This window comes from Setaria viridis, chromosome 6, assembly GCF_005286985.2.
Source record: "Setaria viridis chromosome 6, Setaria_viridis_v4.0, whole genome shotgun sequence".
In the NCBI taxonomy this organism is placed as follows: Eukaryota; Viridiplantae; Streptophyta; class Magnoliopsida; order Poales; family Poaceae; genus Setaria; species Setaria viridis.
In genome coordinates this window covers 4,821,785-4,845,285 of record NC_048268.2, presented here as the reverse complement: position 1 = coordinate 4,845,285, position 23,501 = coordinate 4,821,785, and the positions used below count along the sequence as shown (strand labels likewise).

The window sequence follows — 23,501 nt, the reverse complement described above, 5'->3', positions numbered from 1 at the left end:
GACAGTATGTGTACAGTTTTGCAATTTTTTTGTTTTAACATATATTTTTGCAAAATACTAAAATAAAAAATATAAAAATAAAATCCTATTCTACTGTGTATGTTTAGCCCAACCCAAGAATTCTTTTCTTCGTCGAACCAACGGTTCGACAACAGCCTTGGTACAAACAACGAGGAGAAGCGCATCTCAAATAAACTGCACAAAAATTAAAAAAAATGCTTCCCTGAGAAGCCGGTTTGATCCAGCTTCTACGTTTTAGTACAAATAGGAGCGGTGGGGAGAAGCGTGGCTAGAAGAAGCTGAAAAAACACGTCGTTTGGCTGCTAGTTTCAGCTTATTTTGTCTATAAGTAGGATTTAAGTTGTTCCAAACAGAGCTAACACCTCGCGTAACAACTTGTACATTTTAACCATGCAAGCACTTTCCTGTTGAGACTGATAGCCACTTAAGCCACAATATAGTTGTTGAAATATGGACGACAAAAAATCATGCGGGTATCCTCCCTGTCCTTTGGGAAATAACCCAGGAGCTCATGCCAAATCGATCATCCCTGCTTTTGATCTTGCATTGTTCTGCAACTTTGCTCGTGGGATACTGTATGCTGCAGCAATGTACGTAGCTGCTACAGAGGTAGGTAACCTCTCGTGCAGTAGGTAAACTTGCGAGTCACACTCGTAGCAGATATAGCACGGTGCTTGTAGTCAACATGCTCAGACTTGGACTGATGGCTAGATCAGCAGGCTAGCTAAGCGTTTACTAGGTGGCTAGGTCCTCTCGGGGAAGTGCGTGCGCTTCCATGGAAGTCAGCACGCATCCTTAACTTGCCACACCAAGCCGAGCTGCTTCCTCCTCTGCAGCAATTAACCCTGCTGGCCTGGCCAGGCCATACATGTCGCGAACAAGGGGTCAATGGTGCAGCCATATCTGTTCCAACATTCCCAAGATATGACTAGCTCGTTTTCAAAACCCTAGCCACTAGCTACTACAGCTAAGGCTACATGGCCAATCTGACCATTAGCACATTAACTCAATTTAGTTCCCGGCATGCAGGCATAGCTTGTGGTTCATGCATGGTCATGGAGTACTGGTACTGGTTGGTTGAGCACCCTAGCTCGACTAGGATGATACAGCCTAATCTGGCAAACATAATTGTTTCATGGTCTCATGGAGCACTCCTGGATGTTGTTGAAGATGCATGTTTCTTTTTTCTTAATTGAAATCCAGGAGGTGTTCAGTGTTGCTGAATGTTTACATAGGTTCCCTGTTAACCTGGTACTAGTAGGAGCATAAATCCACATGATGAGTTTTGTAGTATTAATCCTGAATGTTCAAGAGGCTAAGTTAGTCCAGTTTAATCCTGAATGTACACGTTATGTCGATATCACTTGATAAAAACCGGCAGATTAAAAACGAAATGCATTTTCAAACTCTGCCACGCTCAAAAACTTAAAAGCATGGTCAGTGCAAACAAGAAAAAAGAAAACCAGCATGCATGGCACATTATATATTTATATTACATATATGGCACTAGTTGATTGAGAAGATTATTGATCGCCAGCCGGCCGGCCTCAAGAGAAGATTGCAAGTCAAAGAGCAAGCCAGAAACAAACTCAGCAGCATTATACTATGCATGGACAACGAAGATCACCTCCTCTCGTGATCAAGCATGCTCTTACAGTATACTACTACTAGTGCTAATTACTCACTAACCAGATCGATATATATCTAATAACAACTAATGACGCCAAGTCACAAATTAACCAATATAAGATCACACGCATGCATCTGCTGCCGATCTGTGCAGCATGCGTGTGCGCGTCAAACTGATCGCCATCATCTACTAGCTAGCTATTCCTAGTTGTGCGAGGGAGGGTGCGTCTTGGGCCCCGCGTAGTCCACCCCGACGTCGTCCGTCGCGCTCTCCTCCTGCTCGCCGCCGCCGTCGTCGACCTGCCGCGGCGGCGACGGCGACGGCGCGGCGCTGGCCTCCTTCTCCGGCGGTGGCGGCGGCGCGCATCCTCCGCCGCCGGCACCGCTCGCTTCCACGCCAGGCAGTGAGGGCGGCGGCTCGGCCTCGACGCCGCTCGCCACCACGCCCGGTGGCGATGGCCGCGGCGGCGGCCCTCCACGGCGCGCCATCATCGCAGGGTAGTAATGCGCATCGTAGTAGGACAAATCCTGCATGCACGGATAGACTCCACGCTCGATCAGTATTCAGCAACGCTTCCCGTGCAGAACTCGACATCTAACGTGTATACGGAGCTTGATGTGTACCTTGTTGGCGGCGTGGCGGTGATCATGGATTGCCGGCGAGGGGAGGAAGAGGTGCTGGTTCCGGCTGGTGGCGTCGCAGGGCGAGGCGGACAGGTGGAGGAGGAAGAGGAGGAGGTAGTAGGCCAAGAGCATGGCTGCTCCGGCTATGGTACCTTGGTCCGCTCTCTCCCCCCGACCCGGCCTCGATCTGTCGACGTTCTCCCCTGTAAGAGGCCGGATTCTTCGGTCTCTTTTTGGAGCTCTCAGATCAGAGAGTTGGATCGTGTCGTCCTTATCGCGGGCTGTTTCGAGTTTGGAAGAGTGACGGGGGGTTGCGGCCTCGGACTAGTATTTGTACTTGCTCAGGGGCTCGTTTTTAAAATCAAAACCAATTAATGCCAGCTGTCAAAACTGTGCACCGGCACCTTTTTGGATAGCTGGATTTAATTTGTATGCCTTCCTAATAAGATGCATATTACGCATTTAATTTTTGATTTTTATCTTTGGAAGGTCGGTGCATATTTAATTGCCCTTTTCCCCTTTGCAAGGTTAACAGCTTTAATCAGGGACACTTAGGATAGCACGTTCTCTGTAGCATTGTTCACCAAGGATATAGTCAACACTATAATTCTTCCATCATTAAATGGTTTACTCCCAAATAAGTGTCGGGCCCATGTGTCGGTATTAAACAACACTTCTTCCCTTGACCTTGTCCCTCCATGCACGGCGTGGAGGTCGAGGCGTTCAAACTAGTGTTAGAGAGTGTACTATCTCTTCTTCAAGAGATAGCTCATAGAGTGAAAGTGGACCCCAAACTTTATGGATGTGAGAGAAGATGTATAACTCAAGGTGCTTTGAGCAATGTGCTATGAGACAAACCATTGGAGATGGACAAGCTTAGAGCTAGTGTGCTGGCTCAACTGTTGGAGGAGATCTTATATCGGCAACTAGGAAAGCACTGAGATGATAACCCAAAGCCTCATGGACTCTTCCCTCCGTTACGATGAGCCCAACCTAATTAATATGCCATCGGGAGCAACCACTGAGAAATAGGGAAATTTTCAAGCATCTTTACTTGTCCAGACGCCACACCGAGCATCCAATTTGGCAAGTCAACCTAGCCAAAAATATCTTTGCCTCAGCCACGTCGGCGAACTACACCTTGTTTTAATAGTGGAAAACGAACTCATTTCTATCTTAATCCCTCTCGATACATGTGGATTGGAGGAGATCGTTGCGTTTCAAAACAAGGCCTAGGGTGTTACTTGCATGGTCTGCATTAGCATAATGACTGATATACGGTAGGTAATAAGGGCAACCACAATGCATTTAGACCAATTAGTCCATATAATGGGTGCTAGATGGTAGGTAACGGCAACAACAATGTACTTAGATCAAATTGTCCACATAGATGGGCCACATGACAACTGGTTTTTAGTTGTTGAAATCTGTGCAATGTTAAAAGGGCATAGATGGTTTAAAAGATGGGACCCATTCCTCGATAAAAAACAACAGATCCAACTGTAGTAGTGAAAGAGAGGAGGAGAAGAAGAATGAAAATAATTTTTGTTTCATATGGATGAAAACTTTGTTAGCGGTTCTGGATTTTTAAGCCCTTTCGTTGATTAAATAAGAAAGGACTAGTTGGAAAGCGACATAGACACTGATACATCAGGAAAACCTTTAGAACTCACCGTTCAACTTGATCGAAGCAGTAGCGAACATTCCCATCAGTCATGTGTTTCCCAGCCGGATAGAATGGAAGAGGATTCCCATAAAATAGGGATAATTAATCAATAAAAAGATGAACTAGTGGAAAGTTACATGAATAGTAGCTGGCCTATGCTGTTACAAAGGGCAGTGGAAATCGGTAGCGCGGTATGCCAATCAAATTTAGCGATTATATGCAAACAAAAATCGAAGTTCATCTGCAAACCTCCGGGGCGGTGAGTTTGGTTGCCGGCGATCTTGCCGTGCCGTTGGTTTAACGGAAGTTCATTCCTCTAAAAAAAAACCGAAGGACATTAAAATCTGACTCCCTAACAGCAACATATCCTCGAAGAACCAAATTTGACTATGATCGAACCAATTCATCAAGAAGAAGAAAAAAGATACTACTTCATTTTAATAATTGGTTGCCGACAACTGATGCGCGGCTAGCCGGCTAGATAATTGACGCGCGGCGGTTTTTGGCGAGGCTCCGGCGGATGTATTCCCTGTCGTCCAGGGGCGGCTGCCGGCGACGCCTGTTGCTCTCGCGGTTTCCGCCCTCCCAGTCGGAGTCGTCGCCGTCGTCCTGCTGCATGGTCTTGTGGCTCTCCTTGGGCGCGACGGCGAGGACGCCGAGCTCCGTGACGCCGACGTCGCATCGGATGGCGAGGCAGTCGTCCTTGAGCAGGGTCTCGCTCCGCCGCTCCAGCTCCTCCTTGGTGACGAAGTTGGCGAGGCCGACGCCGATGTCCCCCGTCACCTCGTAGCCGTGGTGGCCGTATTGGCGGCCGGGGTACGTGAAGATGCTCGTCTCGGGCGGGATCTCGTACGCGGCGAAGCCGGAGGGGTCGAGGAGGCTGAACTTGTACTGCGCCCGCACGCGCTCCTTCTCGTAGCCGGCGCCGCCGTCGAGGCGGAGGTAGAGGGAGATGGAGCCGGAGTCGGTGTCCCTGGCGCTGTCGGTGCCGTTGGGGTAGTAGTCGATCAGCCAGTAGCGGCCGCCGACGATGAAGCGCCCCGAGGTGATGCGCTCGCCGGCGGCGAGCGTCTTGGCCCACGAGTACCCGTCGATGCGGAACACCTGGAACCCCCGCGCCGGGGTGACGGCGACACCGTACGCGGAGCGCGAGAGATGCCGCACGGCGGCGGAGAGCAGCGGCTGCGCCGCCGACATTGTGTTGACGGAGGGAGTAGATGAGGAGGCAGAGATGAGGGGCTTGTGTTGACGGCCGGCCGGGGTTCGTATATATCGTGCAATGGAGATACGCGGGTTTGTTAACTTCCGTTGAGTACGGTTCAAGCTAGCTAGGGTTAGCCGGTTAGGTACAGTATAATCCTTATCTTCACAAACAAATCATTTGTTGCTTATTTTTGTGACAGTAACAAAATCAATTGTTGCTGATATTATCCCTAAAATCTGCACAAACTTTGAGGTATTGCGTCGCTAGCTATTCGCTTGTGGCTGGTGAAAGATATTGTGCGTTGCTACTTCTAGTGTAGCATAATCTTTTTAAAAGTGCATTATATGAAACTAATAAAGCAAAAGTACAAATTGCAATGTAATTTTTTTTTATCAAAGTACACATAAACACAAAACTTAATCTCCACTAAAAAAGTTGAGAGTTGCAGAACTCTACACAAGTTGTGGGGTGAGCTGCACTCAACTTTGCATTCTGCCTCATTGTTTCCAGTTATCTCGTCTTGCCGCACAACACACAATATCCGATACATTTCTATTTTAATAAAATATTTTTTTATGTTAAAGTATATTTGGTAGTTGTAAATATACATATCGCGGTTTGTATCTGATCGATTTCTTCTCCTCCCACCTTTTAATTTCCAATTTGTTCTTTAATTCTTTCAGGTCATGTCGCCGTGTGTGTTTTCATACCTTATGATGAATTCATTAAACCAACCACACAAACTTTATTAATTTTTTCTCATACCAACTACAAGTTCTCTTACTTTGGGTATGCAAGGCGGATCCAAAGATATGATGATCCCGAGTGTCGTTTGTTCGGGGCACAATCAAAACAGACTACTTGATCGCTACAAGAGACGCGAGGAGGATCTAATCGGAACAAATTGCAAAGTTTATTCCGAAAAAAAGGAAATCCATCCAGAAATGCATCTGGATTTTGATTATGATCGCAGCCGCCTTGCCGCCTTCGTTCACGCGCGGTGGCGCTGTTCGGCGAGGCACCGGCGGATGTACTGCCTATCATCCGGCTGGCGGCGGGGCGGCGTCTTTTCGTCGTCGGAATCCTCTTCGTCGGTGTAGTTGAGCCTTGGGACCCTTTGGCGGTACCTCTGGCCGAGGTATAGGCCGTTGAGCTCCAGGACGGCGAGGGAGTCGTCCTTGAGTAAGGTCTCGCGCCGCCTCTCGAGCTCCTCCTTGCTGATGAAGTCGGCGTAGCCACGCCCGAGCTCCTCCGGCGGCCCTACCTCCTTCTCAATCTCGTTCCCATCCTCGTCGAAGTAGTCTTCGTAGTAGTGCACGCGGCCGTAGTCGTCGTCGTCGTCGGGGCCCGTGCTCGGTGGGGAGCTCGTACGCGGCGTCGCCGGAGGGGCCGAGCAGGCTGAGCCTGTACTGCGCCCGCACGCGCGCCTCGTGGTCGTCGAGCCGGAGGTAGAAGGAGATGGAGCCGGAGTCCGGCCTGGCGGCGTCCGCGCCGTTCGGGTAGTAGTGGAGGTGCCAGGCGCGGCCGCATGCGGTGAACGGTGAGCTGATCCTCTCGCCGCAGGGATCGTCGTGGACCACGAGTAGCCGTCGATGCGGAACACGTGGAAGCCTCTGGCTACCTTTGCGGCGATGGCTGAGGCGGAGCGCAGCAGCGGGCGGGAGCCGGCGCCGACATGGCAGGTTAAGCTTGTTGGTGCTAGGGTAGATGGCTGAGAAATCAAATCTAGTGTAGTATGTGAATGATGATATACAAGTAGATCGATTTGTGACGTTGACGGCCGGCCTGGGTCCCTGTCGTCCTCGTCCAGTAGTGTCTTCCTTATCTTCACAAACAAATCCATTGTTACTTTTTTTTACACAAGTAACAGATCAGTCGTTGTTGACATCGTCCCTAAAAATCTGCACACGCTTGTGCACAAAATATACTCTGCTGTTATTTCACTTGTGGATAGACGAATGAAAGATATCATCTTGTTACTTAGAAGAGGACTTTTACAAAGATTGCAAAAAAAAATGAGAGTCGTTTTCATCCAAAACAAAAGGTACAAAGTAGTACAATGTAATTTCTCAACTTTGTGTTCAGCCTATATTGCACGGGGAAGAGGTCGATGTTCCTCAGTGTTATATTACTTCGTTCTTTACATGGTTTTGCCTTTAAGTGCACACAATAGTTTTGAAGGAGCCACAATTCCATTTTTTTCTTGAACACAGGGGAACTACGTATCATTTGTACCAAGAAGAAGCACGATTTTGTTTTAAAACATTTGTTTTCATTAACCTTTGAAACTTATTCGACCAAGGTTTTAACCAAATAATGATAACTTATTAGTTATTATTAACAAAAAATGGTGCCCGTGTCTGATAACTTAAATACAGAACACACGTCTCCTTCAACTGAAGACTAGCTGCACCCATTGGGCCAGTCGTCACGTCCTTTCACTAAACTAGCTAGCAAAATATTTGTTTGATTAATTAGCTCACACTAAATTCACGTTTTTATTGGGAGAATGGCAGTGTCTTTACTGGTTGTTCATCAAAAATTCAAAACAAAATAGAACTGTTTTGGCGGATCCAAAAATGATGAGTGCTTTTACGGGGTACCAGGAGGGCAGGACGTAGCATGAGGTTTCAAATGGAACAAACTAAATTAGGAAGGGGCTGTCTACGTACCCGAGTATTTTTTTCTTCCTCCCACACTCGAATTCTGGACCGTCGGATCGAAAACGGATGGACGAGATCTATCAGCACCTCCACCCTATCTTCTCCATCCGTGGACGGGATTCCCGTACCGTTCCTATCCTCTTCTTCCTCCCGACCCCGTCATCCCGATGCCACCTCCGCCTCCGCCTAGCCGGCGCCGGCGTGGCCCACGCTACCTCCACCGCCCCTCCCTCCTCCTCCTCCCTCCTCCGTTTTCCCTATCGCTGAGGTCGTCGCCGCCAATTGCCCCCGCCTCCATCGCCGCCCTGCCCATCTTTGGCGGCTCCCGCCGCCGGATTCGCGGCCGTTGTCTCGACCGTCCCCACACTTAATTTGTCGCCAGTGCCCGCCCCCGCCCCTCCACCGCCCAGCCGGGGGTCCACCGCTGCCACGGTGGGCGGCGCCCCCGCCGCCCCGCCTCGCCGCCGTCTCTACCGCCACCACCGCCCGCTATCCTGCCACCCCGGAGCTTCCTCTAGGTCCGCCGGAGACAGGTACGCTCCCAACCCCAAACCCTAAAAGCTCATCGGAGCTTGCCGGAGCTAGAGAAGAAGGGAGAGATGGGGGGAAGCAAAAATTCTAGTGTGGGGAGCTGAAAAAAAGCTCGGGCATAGTTTAGCTTTCCCCGTGAGGAAACCCGACCAATGATTGAGTTGGATTTTGATTACAACTATATGATTGCAGGCGCCGCCTCGCCCTCATGCATGGGGCTGCTCCTCGGCGAGGCACCGGCGGATGTACTCCCTGTCGCCCGGCGGCTGGCGGCGGCGCCTCCTTTTCCGGCGCGGTGTTTGGCCGAGCAACAGGGTGTGGTCCAGCTCCAGGAAGCTGACGTCGCAGCGGATGGCGAGGCAGTCATCCTGGAGTAGGCTCTCACGCCGCCTCTCCAGCTCCTCGGTGATGAAGTCAGCGTAGCCGCACCCAAGCTCCTCCTCCGCCACCTTCTGTAACACCCAAATTTTTTTTAGAGAATTCAAATTCATTAAAATTTGCTCAAATTAGGATGTCATTTAAATTCTAGGCATTTAACTTCATTTTCTTTAAATTTAATTAATTCATCATAGGAGTTATTTGTGCATTCATGCTGGAGCATAAGTTTTGGTTGCTTGGGTTTGAATCAAATTTGAAATTCAAATACAATTTCTCTTTCTCTTTTTCTTTCTCTTGGGCCGCATTCCCCTTTCTCCTCTTTCTTTTCTTTCTTTCGGCCCAGCTGCGCAGCAGCTCCTCCGGCCCGCTCCGCCTTTCTCCTCCGGCCTGCGAACCCCCTCCGCTTTTTCTCTCGCCGGCCCGTCGCTCCTTTTCCTTGCGGCCCAGCTCCTCAACCCCGCTGGCCCACGAAGCCGCGCCAGCCCGCCTCCCGCCACGGCCACCGACAGGTGGGGCCCACCCGTCGTCCCCTTCCTCCGGCCGTATTCGGCTGGGACTCTCCCGCAACGGCCGCGCCGCCGACTCCGCAACCGCCCCGCCTCCGCTCCGAATCCGCCGGGCATTTAAACCCGGGGCCGCCTCTATCTCCAAGCACACCGCCCCTATATAAGTCGCCGCCCCCTCCCCGGCCTCGAGCACCCGCGCCCAGAGCACCCGGAACCCTAGCGCCCAAGCTCCAGCACCGCCGCCTCTTCTCCACCACCAAGCGCCGTCACCGGTGAGCCTCGGTCGTCAAGGACCGCCAAAACGAGATCGCCAAGTCCTCATCTTGCTTCTGGTGTTTTTCGCGCGCGAAACCGAGCCCCGGAGCGCCGTTTCGGCCTACTCCGGCGACCCGCCGCCGCTCGCCGCCGTCTGTTGCCGCCGCCGCGATGTCGTCGTCGACCGTGGTCGTCGGATAATCCGACGGCCGATAGCGAGTCAACCGAATCGCGTAACGGTCAACCGCGCCGCGTCGTGCCTGTTTTGCACTTAAGCCCTCGCCTTTTCCGCAAATCAAATTGCGGTCCAGATCGCGTTGAAAAATATTCACAGATCTGCCCTCGCACTTTTCAATTTAAACCCTGAGTTTTTCTAAAATCAACCCGCCATCCGTTTTGGAGTTTTTGCGCGTTAAACCTTTGGTTTATACGCGTAATTACGTATAAGCCCTCGGTTTTCGTGGTTTGGCCCTTGAGGTTTTATTTTTCTCGCAGAAAAACCCCTGGATCTTGTTTTAATCATATCTTTTGCATCTTAACTCCGTTTTTCGCGTTCTTTATATCCACATGTTCGTTTTAAAGCGTAGATCAACTTTACAAGCTTGTTTTCTCTATTTAATTGTGATTGGTGTACTGTTTGTTACCTTTTGCCCATGTTCGCTTGTATGTGCTCGTGTGACGCGTGTAGACGTTCAGCAGTTCGAGGGATTTGAAGACCAAGCCTTCGAGGAGTACGAATGGCAGGAGCAAGGCCAAGAAAGCAAGTCGTGTCCTTGATCACTACTTTTCCGTCCTATACACCTTTACTTTCTCGTACTCAACATTTGTGCCATGCACTTGTTAAGATTAAATTGATGGGTCCTATTTAAGGTTCGCCTAGATTGAAATTACCTTTGCCTTGACCAACCCGGTTTACTTTTATGTTGGGTAGCTCATGCTTAGTGCTTACTTGGTATGGTGGTTTAACTGAACACAATGTTTAATCTTGCTTTACTTCTGTTATACCTTTCATTAATACAACATCACCTATGTTAATCGGAACATGGAGCGACCACCCAGGAAAACAGTGCTACCACAAGACTAAATGGCTCTGGTCTTGGCTGAATAATTAGAAACCCTAGTTTGGGGTAATCTTACCGAAAGGGAAAGAGGGGAGACATTGACGGGATATAGCACTCGCTCTCGGGGGAAGTGGGCTTGGCTAAGACACTATACCCACTAGGGGACTGCTATGTTATGCTTCGACCTGAAACCTTAGCAGGTTACCGCATTACTAGCAAATCTTTGTAAAGGCCTCGTAGCGTCCCTATGCAATCATACCTTGGAAGTGTGGTATGGTGCCTTGCAAACACCGCATGGTTGGGTCCAAAGTTCTTTTGAACTTTTACGCGACTTGTGGGTAAAGATGTGCCACCTCTGCAGAGTGTAAAACTGATCGATCAGCCGTGCTCACGGTTAAGAGCGGCCTGGACCCTCACATGATAATATTATCGAAAGATGGATTTAAATTGTTGTCATTTCATTTATGGTTATGTTATTGCTTTATTTATGCTCATGTTTAATTTCGGGTGGTATAAACTTATATTTAGTTAATTGCTAATAAAACTTAACCAACTTAATTAAAAGCTTATGCTAATTAAGCCTTAGCCATACCTTGATTTGCCTTACACTACACTATTCCGCATGACTTGTTGAGTACCAACCATAAGTGTACTAACCCTTGCAAAACCGTTGTTCAGACCAAGCTAATTTGGAGGAGTATCTGCACGACTTTGAGGAGTTCTAGGTGTACGGTTCTTCAGTCAGCTGCCTGTGGTGTCTTCGTCGTCTTTGGAGTTCCGCTGCGTAATAAATTAGACTTTTGTTTTATTGAGACTTTCGGTCATGTAATAATGGTTAATACTCTCTTTACTTCGTTATGGCACTGTCTTTGATATTCGCTTATGTCGTACATGTGTGTAACTTGATCCTGACGCACATGTATTTAATGCACTCGGTTTTGTCCTTAAAATCGGGTGTGACACCTTCTCATCGTAGTCGTAGTTGTCGTCGTAGTAGTGGGCAACATCCTGGGCAATGACGTAATCCTCCTCGTCGAAGTCACCGTTGCGGGGGCACGCGTAGACGGCCGTCTCGGCGGGGAGCTCGTAGCCGGCGTTGCCGGCGAGGTCGAGCAACTTGTACCGTGCCCGCACGCGCCGCAGGTTAGCAAAACATTTGGAGTTCCGGCTGACTAACCGGAGGTAGACGGAGATGGAGCCGGAGTCCGGCATGGAGGCGTCGGCGCCGTTCGGGTAGTAGTGGAGGTGCCAGCCACAGCCGCCGACCATGAACACGGAGCGGATGCTCTCGCCATAGGGGATCGTCTTGCTCCACGAGTAGCCGTCGATGCGGAGCACGTGGAAGCCTCTGGCTACCTTGGCGACGACGCCTGAGGCGTAGCGCCACGGCGGGCTGACGCCGGCTGAGAACAGCGGCGTCGCCGCCGACATGGCAGGTTAATAAGTTGGTGCTAGGCTGCTAGCAGGGTAGATCGAGATGGGAAAATGGCTGAGAACGTGTGTAGATCGATTTTGTGTTGTTGACTGCTATAATAAAATGGCCGCCGTTGTTATGTGTCAAGAAAAAGGGAACTAATTAAGGTACTCGATCTCGATCGATTCTCCCTGATGAAGAACCGTTCCTGTTCCTGTTCTATCCCGGCCCGACACGCGGAGGCCTTGAGGGCTTAAGGCATCCACACTAATCGATCAAATTCATCGAGGAACGCGAGGAGATCATACGATTCGTTTGATTTGATCTCTCAGCCGGGTTCGAAACCCACGCCGCCATGTCGTCGTTGCCGCCGACGCTGCTGTCCGCCGGCGCCGGCGCCGGCCAGCCCTTGTCGCGCTCCACCTCGTGCTTCGTCGCGAAGCCGGGGCGCGGGTTCCTGGTGCTCCGCATCGACGGCTACTCCTGGACCAAGGCGCTCCCCGGCGGCGAGCGCATCACCTCGGACGTCTTCACCGTCGGCGGCCGCCAGTGGTGCGTCGACTACTACCCCAACGGCGCCGACGCCTCCGCCGACGAGTCCGACGCCATCGCCCTCTACCTCCGCCTCGTCGGCTACCAGTACCAGCAGCAGAAGGAGCGCGTGCGGGCGCAGTACAAGTTCAGCCTGTTCGACCTCGCCGGCAACGCCGCGTACGAGCTCCCCGCCGAGACGGGCACCTTCACGCTCACCAGGCCCACGGCGTTGCTGCCGGGCCAAGACTACGGCTTCGCGGTCGCCCCGATCAGCGGTGGCCAGGCGGCGGCGGCCGAGGACGTTGGCCGTTGGGCGCGGCTACGCCGCGTTCATCACGCGGGAGGAGCTGGAGCGGCGGCGCGACAGCCTTCTCAAGGAGGACTGCCTCGCCGTCCGCTGCGACGTCGGCGTCACGGAGGTGGCGCCGCTGTCCGTCGTGCCCAAGCCCTCGATGCCGCCGCCGCCCATCATGCCCCGCCATGATTACGGGTACCACTACGGCGGGTACCCCGAGTTCAACGACGACGGCGCGCCCTCCGTCTGGGACGGATCGCGGGAGTGCAAGCGCAGTCATCAGGAGCCTCCGCCGGATGACAAGGAGTACATCCGCCGGTGCCTCGCCGCCAAACGGCGCGGCGACTGATCCGGCCAAGTGCATGCCACCGTTAGTTCATCCGGTGTGTTCTGCTCATCTAGCGATCTACGTGTGGTCATCCAAGTTGGTAGCAGTGAAACAACTGTAACAAAATAAGCAATGGCTTGTTTTTTTTAGTAAAAGCAATGGCTATTTTCTTCTAGATTTGATCGTATTTGATCAAACTGGGGTACTAGGGTTCTTTTAATCTGTTCTGATCCCATGAAAAATCAGTTCATCATAAGTTTTGTGGTTTGTAGTGCTTAATATGCAGGTTGGAAGTTTGGAGCGCACAAAACTTTGAAATTCTTACCCCTGCGGGGTCAAAATATATCGGATGTGCATCGTCATCATCGTCTCAGAATATATCATATCATATCGGACTTGTTCATGGTTGGGTTGCTTTTCAAACCTTGCAATTTAGGAGTCATAGGGCATTGCCCGCTAGACATCTATCGGATGCTGGTCCATCGAAACATGGAAAATGGGGCTATGCGATATTGGCCTGGTTTGGTTCAGTTGCTTATTTTTAAGCACCCGTCACATCGAATGTTTAGGTACTAATAAGTAGTATTAAATGTAGACTATTTACAAAACTCATTATATAAGTGGAGGCTAAACGGCGAGACGAATCTATTAAGCTAATTAGTCCATGATTTGACAATGTGTTGCTACAGTAAACATTTGCTAATGATGGATTAATTAGGCTTAATAGGTTCGTCTCGCCATTTAGCCTCCACTTATGTAATGGGTTTTGTAAATAGTCTACGTTTAATACTCCTAATTAGTACCTAAACATTCGATGTGACACGTGCTAAAAATAAGCAAAGGGAACCAAACGCCCTCATTGTACTCTATCGTTTCAAACATCAAGAAACATGTGCAAAAATAGCTTACTACGCACCCAGTTGCACAATAAAAACTCCCACAGTAACATCACAACATGTTTCACGCAACATTTTGTATGAACCCATCAGTCACTTGAGTTTGAATCCCCTAAATCACAATGTCAGTCATTAAAAAAAATCCAAAATTAATGATGAAAGTTGAAACATCTAAAAACACCCATCACAACATATAAAAAGCCCTAATGCAATATCAAACAAAGTTATTACCAAACAGATAAGCTAACCATCCCAAATTCTTTGTTTCCAATGTCTTTAATCACTTATTGCAACATAAAAGATCACCAAGTCAAAAACATCTCAAGTCACATATTACACAACATAAACAAAAACAAATTAGCATTGCAACATTGAAGTACAATTGTTGCAGCTTCGTAAGAATATGCATGTAGTAGATGGCCACAAAATAACGACGAACTTAGGGTGATGCATGCATGGATAATCTTGGATGGTGGGTTTCAACCAATTTACTTGTATCATATGGTTCATTCCTGTTAGTAGATAATGTATTAAGTGGGATGGCTTCATCCTGGATGGGTTGGTACAATTCACCCAACCAAACAAAAGAATCATTATTATTTTGAACTATTCCATACATGAATCAAATGATACAAGCAACCAAACACACCCTTAGGGGGCGTTTGGTTCAACTTGCTTATTTTTAGTCCGTGTCACATTGAAGAGTCGAAGACTAATTAGAAGGACTAAATATGAGTTAATTATAAAACTAATTGCACAGATGAAGGCTAAACGGTGAGACGGATTTATTAAGCCTAATTAATCCATCATTAGCAAATATTTACTGTAGCAACACATTGTCAAATTATGGACTAATTAGGCTTAATAGATTCATCTCGCCGTTTAGCCTCCACTTATGTAATGGGTTTTATAAATAGTCTACGTTTAATACTTCTAATTAGTATCTAAATATTTGATGTGACGGGTCTAAAAATAAGTCAAAGTAACCAAACGGGACCTTAATATACCAAATGCCCCAAGATACCCAAATTAGGGACCTACTTGTGGGAGCTTCATTGCATAACCCCCTTTGCCAAGTCAAGCTGCTGCTCATCTGAATTGACACATCCCACCTTGCCAATTTGAGCTATTGGTCACGTGGATTCAGCTTCGTAAGAGCGGTGCAGCTACAGTTGATAATGGCATTTTAGTGTGTTGCTCTCTGGGAGTGGTATAGGAGCGAAATTGTATTTTGAAACTGGCGTAATCATAGTTTATTTGCTGGTTAGTTAGTTGACCTGGACGCCAACAGTACTAGGAATCCACCTTCAGTACCGGATCAAATAACCGGTACTAAAGGGCTATTAAAAAATTTTCAAAAAAGAAATCCGCCGAACGGAGCCTCGGCCGTACCCCGCCGCCGTCTGCCTGAGCGCTGGAGCTTCGGCCGCACATCACCTGAGCCCCACACCGAAGAGGGAGAGAGAGAGAGCCACCCTTCTGACTCATCACCGTTGGCTGTCCTTCCTCCTCGTCACCGCCGGCTGCTCTTCCTCCTCGTCATTGCCGACCGCCCTTCATCCTCATCGGTCGAGCCTAGTCCCGGCCCTCATCCCCACCACCTCACCTCCCCACGACCCCTTGCCGGCCCCCTCACCCGGCCAACCGCCCTCGTGCCGCACTCCGCTGGCCCCCTCACGCCGCCGGCCGTTCTCGCCCAGAGAGAGAAAGAAAGAGAGAGAGAGAGGTGAGGCCATGCACCTCGTCCTGCTGCGCCACCACCCCTTAGATCTCGTTGCTCCCGCTGCGCCTCCACGCTCTCCCACTACGTCGGCCTGCAGATCCCGCTGCTCCACGCGCCATCGTCCGGTGCAGCTCCCCGCACCATCACTCGCCACTCCACCTCTGCTCTCCTCCACCGTCGTGCTGTCGCCTCACCTCGCCCCGCCGTTGCTCCTCACCAGCGTTGCAGTGAGGGGCGCGCAGAGGGGAGATGGGAGGGGCAGCCGTGAGGGGAGGGGAGGGGCGCGCCTATGAGAGGAAGAGAAGCGAGGCCGCCACGAGGGGAGAGGGGAGAGAGGAGGGTCGTTCGAGAGAGAGAGGGAGGCGTGCGGATCAGATGGTGAGGAGCAGACGTGTGCGGTGGATTTCAATCCAGTGAAGTCCAAATAGTACCCGGTGGAGGATTCACCGGGTACTAAAGGTTGCACATTAGTACCGGGTGAAGCCTCCACCCGGTACAAAGACCCTCAGGCACATTAGTACTGGGTGGAGGCTTCAACTGGCAGTAACGTGCAACCTTTAGTACCGGGTGAAGACTCCACCCCGTACTAAAGGGGTTCATGGGGGTCTCGTTGGGGACTAGCCTTCAGGCCCAGTACTAATGCTCACATTAGTACCGAGTCAAAATGCAACCGGTACTGAGCCTCAGGACGAATGTTCAGTTTTCCAGTAGTGCAAAATCAAATTAGGTTGCGCCCTACTTTTGTTACAATCGCGTGGGCAAAAGTTGGAAGGAGCGCAACGCAAGCGCAATGCAAACTTTGAGCAGTTCTAAACTTTTTTATTTCATAAAATTTTCAGCCAACGCGGTTTATCCCGTGGTCTAAACGGAATGATATACAATGTGGTTTGGTCAAGCCAAACGGAATGACGGGCCTATCTTGTCCATGTGCCTTTCCCATGTGGTGAGATCAGAAAAAAAACAAAGGAATTAGATTAAAAGAGGTCACAATGCTAAATGTAAAGAGACCAAGCACGAAGAAACCTAAGTATAAACGAATTATCCAGTGTTCTTTGAGAGTTTTGAGTTTGAGACTAAGCACGAAGAAACCAAACAAAAAGTAAAGATAGCAAAAACTTAAGTAACCAAAACCTAATGTAGAAATTCCTAGCACCTTGGATTTATTTCTAATAATTTATTTTATGAGCTAATACTTTCACCGATGAGCAGTGAGGCACCGGCGGATGTACTCGGCATCACTCGGCAGCAGCTGGCTACGCCTGCCATCACCGTCATACTCGTCAGGCGACTCGGAGCCGCCGCGCGCGCACGCCTCATCCTTGCCCCCCGCATCGTTCTTCTTGTGCTTGATCGCGATGGCCATGGGCCCCATCTCCATGACGCCGACATCGCAGCGGACGGCGAGGGAGTCCTCCCTGAGCAGGTTGTCCCACCGCCTCTCCAGTTCCTCCTTGGTGATGAAGGTGGCGTAGCCGCACCCTAGGTTCCCCGCGGCGACGCCCTCATCGTCGCCGCCGTAGCTGTAGCTGGCGGAGGTGAAGATGCCCGTCTCGGGTGGGAGCTCATACGCGGTAGTGCCGGCGAGGTCAAGCAAGCTGAACTTGTAGTCCGCCCACACGCGCTCCACCTTCGGGGAGGCCTGGAGGCGGAGGTAGACGGCGATGGCGTTGGAGTCGGAGTCCCTGGAGCCGTTGGCACCATTGGGGTAGTAGTCAATGAGCCAGAACCAGCCAACGGCTCCGATGTGATGTGCTCACCACCGGGGAGGGTCGTGGTCATCGAGTAGCCGTTGATGCGAAGCACGTGGAACCCCGCGCCGACTTTGCTATGACGGCCGAGGCGGAGCGCGATGGTGCCTAGGCGGTTGCACCGGCGGCGGCGCGTGAGAACCACCTAATTTGAACTCGAATTAAGTGAATTGACGGTTATACCAATAGGACGAGAGCCGACACTTACTCGTCTTGCAACGTGTCAAGTGACAAGCCACACCTAGAGATGCAAGACTCGGTGCAATTCAACATAACAAGAGACAAATCCAGTAGTCCCGGTGCTTCACAACATGCCCAAGATCAAGGAACACCAACCGTACAGATCAAACATCACCACATGAACCATATAGAGCAATTTTAAACATTACACAAGTTCAACAATTAAGGTTACAAGTTCATTACATATATAGTTCAAATCTGAAATTTAATTAAATGAGATCCAAAATACAAGTTTTAGACTCATGATAACAACAACATGAAATTAAACATTAAGGTTTAGGTTTACCCAACATCTAACTCATGAAAAGAACACATCTACGCAGCGGATATGATATATTAACGCAAAAGAAATGATGGTGTAGTTGCCCAAGAACACCATCGAATCAACAAATGACCGCTCTAGTCACTTATCACCCACCCTCGGATCGGCGGGGTAAAAATGACCAAACACGGCCTCCAGTTTACCTGCAACTTTAGTGAACGATAGCAACATGAGTATAAAAGGTACTTGCAAGTCTTACGCAATTATATAACAAGGATCATACATAGGGTTGAACAAGGAGTAAGATTTTAAGGTTAAGTAAATTTGCAAAAACCTATCTCATCCTGTCCTTAATTTTTGACCATAAGCATGTGAATAACACCCTATGGACAGCTAGCAAATTTTATTAATCTTGCCCAAACCCATTTCAAATTTTAGTTGAAAAAAATTACATCAACATGGTAACATAGAGCTAGCATAATCATGTGAACAAGTATACATAAGCATCCGATAACTCTATAATGAATTCATGGAACTTGAACTTGCTCATAACCGAGAGCGTGGCAATTTGAATTGATTTAACCTTGCAAAGGTGTACTCTTTACCCACACGACTCGAGGACCTTACGGCTCGCACACCCGATCAATAGTGCGTAAGGGGGTACTCATGCCAACTCTTTCCAAACCGCCCCGAACTATGAGTAAAACATGCCTAGCTTGTGTGGAGGACGACCTAGGTCCATCGGGGGCACTCCTAGGCTCCTCTACATAGTCCAAGGACCACACATCTAGAACCGTGCCTCATAGAACGAGTCAAGTAAGGTATTAGGCTTATTCATCCCATTCGGGAGCATGCGGTAGCATGAAAAAGGGTGCTCAAACCAATGTCAACAATGGACGGTCCTTAATCGACTCAAGCAGTCTATGTCACCAAGACTCCATTCTCGGGACCCTACACACCGCTCAAATCTCGTATCCAATTAACCATCATGTTCATTTATTCAACAACATTAGAGAATCTTATAAGAATCAGTGTTGATTAACCTATAGCCATTGCCTTACCAAAGTGATCATTCTATGTCTAAGCATGGCTAAGCAATTAACAAGATTAATTCATTATTACACATACTACTCGAGCGACAAGGTATATGATAACAAAGCAAGGGAGGTCATAATAACAAAGACATAGGTTCTAATAATGCAATAACATAATCCACATGCAACCCATAGCGATACATAGTAACCATTTCATTTTAAAAAGTAGGAGACAAATATGCTTAGCTGCTTGCCTTGGTTTTCCTCGGATTCAACCTCTACTTCGGCCTCTGCTTCGGGCTCAACGGTCACGTGCTCCGAAAAGTCGCTCTCTAAAATGAATGAAATGCATGCATGCATTAGAGATGATGCTATGAGTGCAAATGCTCATGAAATGCATGGAAAATAATAGAAACAGTAAGGAATGAATTATTGACAGAACAATCACACCCACAACAGTAACCAATCATCAAGATTAAATGGAATGATCACCTTAAATGATTAATCCACTAGCAAGCACGATTTGCAAGATTCAAATCACTGATTAATCAACAATTATGAAATAAATCACACTGATAGAGGATCACACAAAAAATGATCATGAGAGTTGGATTCACCTTAAAATCTATTTTCAATAATGAGGTATAAAATAAATAATACAAACTATCATTAAACACATTAAATCATAAAAGGCATGTAAATTAACTAGAGAAACATAAACATCATTTTCCCTCGATTCTATACAGAAAACACATGCTAACAGAAGTGGTTTTAACATTGTATCATTTTTCTACTAATTATCATGCAAATAACAAAATTAAGACAACAACAAGTATTAGATTTAAAACAACATTAAAACCATAGGTTCCACTAATACAAGTTGCAGATATGAAGCAGACATGATAAATTGAAGCTAACAAAATTGGTTCCATAATTTTTGGATCACCACATGATTTATAAAGCATTTAACAAATCTAGAACAAAATAAATCATAGCACTAGATATACAACAGGAACATACACATAATCATTTTTGAAATAAACTAGATATCAATAGGAACATAGCAAAATAAGTTTCACATTTAGCATTTTTCTACATATTTCTATGCATTTCCCAAGTTTTCAGCTATTTAACTCTAGGAAACAAAAGGAAACCGAGGTCATTTTGCATCTAGACCCTTAGATCTATTGTACTCTTGCACTTGGGTCTCTAAAACTTTCCCCATACCCCCCTCTCCTTCTCTTTATTCTCTCACACAACACCCACGCGCGCACATAGGCATGGGCTGGCGGCGCATGGCCGGCCGTGGCCTTGGCCGGCGGTGGGGGATGGCGCGGCGCGGCGGGGAGAGCGGCGGGACAGTGCCCCAAGGCGGTAGAGATCACCAGCAGGGGCTCCGCGATGAGGAGGAGGCGGCACGGCAGAGCTCCAGGGGTGGTGGCGGAGCAACGAACGGAGGTGGCCGGCGAGCGCCTTGCACGAGGAAAGGGAAGGGGAGGTGAGAGGCAAAACAGGTGCGTGGCATCGTGAGGGAGCTCCAGTGGCAAGGAATCGACCGGAGACTCACCGCTAGCGGCGAATCGAGCCGGCAAGGCGGCGGCGGCACTTGGAGGTGGCGGCGGCAACGGTGGAGGAGGGGATAAGGTTTGGGGGAGCACCGGCGTTGGGCATATAAAGGAGGAGCGGAATTTCATGTCGGCTCGACCATGGTGGCCAGTCTGGCGACGGCAGCAGGGCAGGCGCCACCGGCGCTACCCAACGGGCGGGCGCGCACGCACGAAAGAGGAGGCTGACGCGTGGGCTCGACCTATTTTCAAACCGTCCCACTTTCACCACTCAAACAACCCGGCACCCAAAAATTTCCAAAAATACTCATTTGAAAGATAAAATCACAAAGAACACAATGCCATAAGAATCACCTCCAGAACTGACCAGGTTTGCACGCAATTGACAAAAGAAAATAGGTAAAATTGAAACTTAAATAAATTTTTAACACAAGAAAGCACCACTGAAAAATTAAGTAAAATTACTGTAAAATCATCACATTGCACCTAGTATTTAAATAAAATAACATGAGGCACAGTGCATAGTAGAAATTTGAGTTGCTTCACAAGTTTTAATTCAACAATAAAATATAATTATATGAACTTAAACAAATGCGTGGTCATGACGCTCAATTATGCACAAATGATACTCATAATGTTTATGTTAACATGTTAAACTTGTTTTTAACTTTTGGGTCGTGACACGGCGGACAGCAGCGACATGGCCGGCGTTGCGGGTTGGGGATCGGCGAGAAATCAAATCAAACCTAGCAGGTTTCCGCGATCCCTAGCGGTTTGATTTCTGGATGATGATGCCGGCAACCTCAAGCCGTCTTGTATATATGGATCGATTTCTAATTAGGTCGGTTGCATGCCCGGAGGACTCCTGGGCTTGCAGCATATTCCGAGGCGGTTGGTAGTCCACAAATAACAACGCGTAGCCCAGCCCAATCAGCCTTTTCTCTGGGCCTAAAATGAAAGTTCAATCCGTCTCGGCCACATTTGATTTTTCCAAGGTCAACGACTCAACATTTGGAAGTGCCAGGCAAAGACCAAAGAGGGTACTTGTTGTCCACGTTGGTATTTCAGCTTTATTTCTTGCACGAGGGACCAAGTTAGCAAAGCCAGAAGCAGAGACCGGCAGCCTACCCATACACTTCACTATAAAAGTTAGAGAAGCTCACCAGTGAGTTCGTAGCAAACGAAAGACGTACGCACAGCAGGGAGCTTTACCTGACCTGTGCTGTCTGAAGTATTTTCACTTTTACAAGTTTTGGGATCGGAGCAATCCATGGTGCTGTTCAAGTACGGGTTCATCTTCCTCGCCGGCGCCGGGTTCGGGGCCGCCATGGCGCACCGCAGAGAGCGCTGCTGCGACCGCCGCCGCCACGGCCCCTGCTGGCGCCGGCACTGGGGCGGTGGCCACCGTGACGGTGGCGATGATCTGGGGCGCCGGGTCACTTCCGCCCCAGCAGCGATGTGGGCAGGCAGGGGCGAACCCAATAATGTAGACAAAAAATATACTTAGCATACATACACATGTATATTCATATTTGGGTACAATTGTATATATACTTAAGCTCAAACAAGAGAAATAACCTGCTCAAAAGCTCCAAAGCGTTCTAGCATCCCTCTTTGTTGAGCTAGACTACTTTGTGCTGGCCGTACGAAGGTGCTGTTGCATCATTGGTTTTCCTAGGACGCCTGCAAACCCCACCCTAATTCCCCATTCTTTTTTCCTCTCAAGTGTTTAAATATTTAAGATCTTGGCAATGACCTTTAAAAAAAGAAGCTAAGTATGTGTTTAATTTGAGTACAAGATGTGACGTCATCTTATTTTTTGGATGGGTTGGTTCTTCACGGGATGGGACGATCCTAGTTTCTTTGTTTAGTAGGATAGATAGAAAGAAATGGGACGGATTGTTTCACAGTCCGCAACAGTAGACGTTGTGCTGATGGGGTTGGAATCGCCGCACGGATGACTATGATCTTGGCGTTACCTTGCCTCCCTATATGCCCTTTCGTCTCGTTCGGGCGAGCGCACGGGTGGCCAGGTCGAAATCACGTCACGGGCGAAGAGCACAAGGGGGCAGTGTGGTCAAGCTCTAGCGGAGGGCAGCGCGATTGAGCTCCGACAGAGGGTGGTTCGGTCGGCTGTCCGCGGAGACATTAGGATCAGTATTTGGTGGAGCAATTATTGTCTACTCTATGTACACTCAATTTTAAAATCCTGCGTTCGACACTGTGGGCACAGGGACACGGAGGAAGGCGAGTACCGCGCCGTGAAGAAGAACAAGAAGCCAGCTTCTGCTGTTGCCACTTCTGATTTCCAGTGCTCAGCATGTCCAATTACATTGTTGGCACTTGCTAATGCTTAGCTTGTGTGTGTGTGCTTTGTAAGGCTGTAATAATGTGTTGTTTGTACGGAGGCCATGTGTATGTATTGTACTACTTCATATATGTTTTGTGAGAATACTTAACATATTTTATTTTTGGAATAAATGGGAGCAGAGCAATAATTAAGTACGTTGTGTGTTTAATGTTCTACAACACGAAGAGCTGTTACCTACTTAATAAGCTCCATATTCTTGACTATTATAGATCATTAGTTGGTTCTGGACTATTTTTTTTTTCAAATATGGTAACGCAAATTAAACGCTCACATGCATATAAATATTTTCGAGAGACTTGGCCAACAGATCCGAAGGCTGATGCCACTGCATGAACCTCACTGTTAACGGGCATCGTACAAGTTAGTTAGTTGTAATTCGAAGAAACACGCTGAGTTAGAGGCTCGAATCGGGTAGATAGATTCTACTAGAAGGAATCTACACGACTAATTTTTACAGGAGTTCATGAAATAAAATGAATAAAATGAAAGAAATTACTGTCGCTGCGTTTTTTTTTATGCGAGATGAATCACACCTTCATCTGCCGAATTTTTT

The 23,501-nt window shown here is 48.5% G+C and overlaps 1 protein-coding gene across 1 annotated transcript; it reads left to right on the top strand.

Annotated features, from left to right (window-relative positions):
• Positions 1-12,307: 12,307 nt before the first annotated feature.
• LOC117861663 (BTB/POZ and MATH domain-containing protein 4) lies at positions 12,308-13,130 on the top strand. Its single transcript, XM_034745232.1, has 2 exons — positions 12,308-12,787; positions 12,834-13,130. Exons 1-2 carry the CDS (start codon positions 12,308-12,310, stop codon positions 13,128-13,130), a joined length of 777 nt encoding a protein of 258 aa, XP_034601123.1.
• Positions 13,131-23,501: the final 10,371 nt, after the last annotated feature.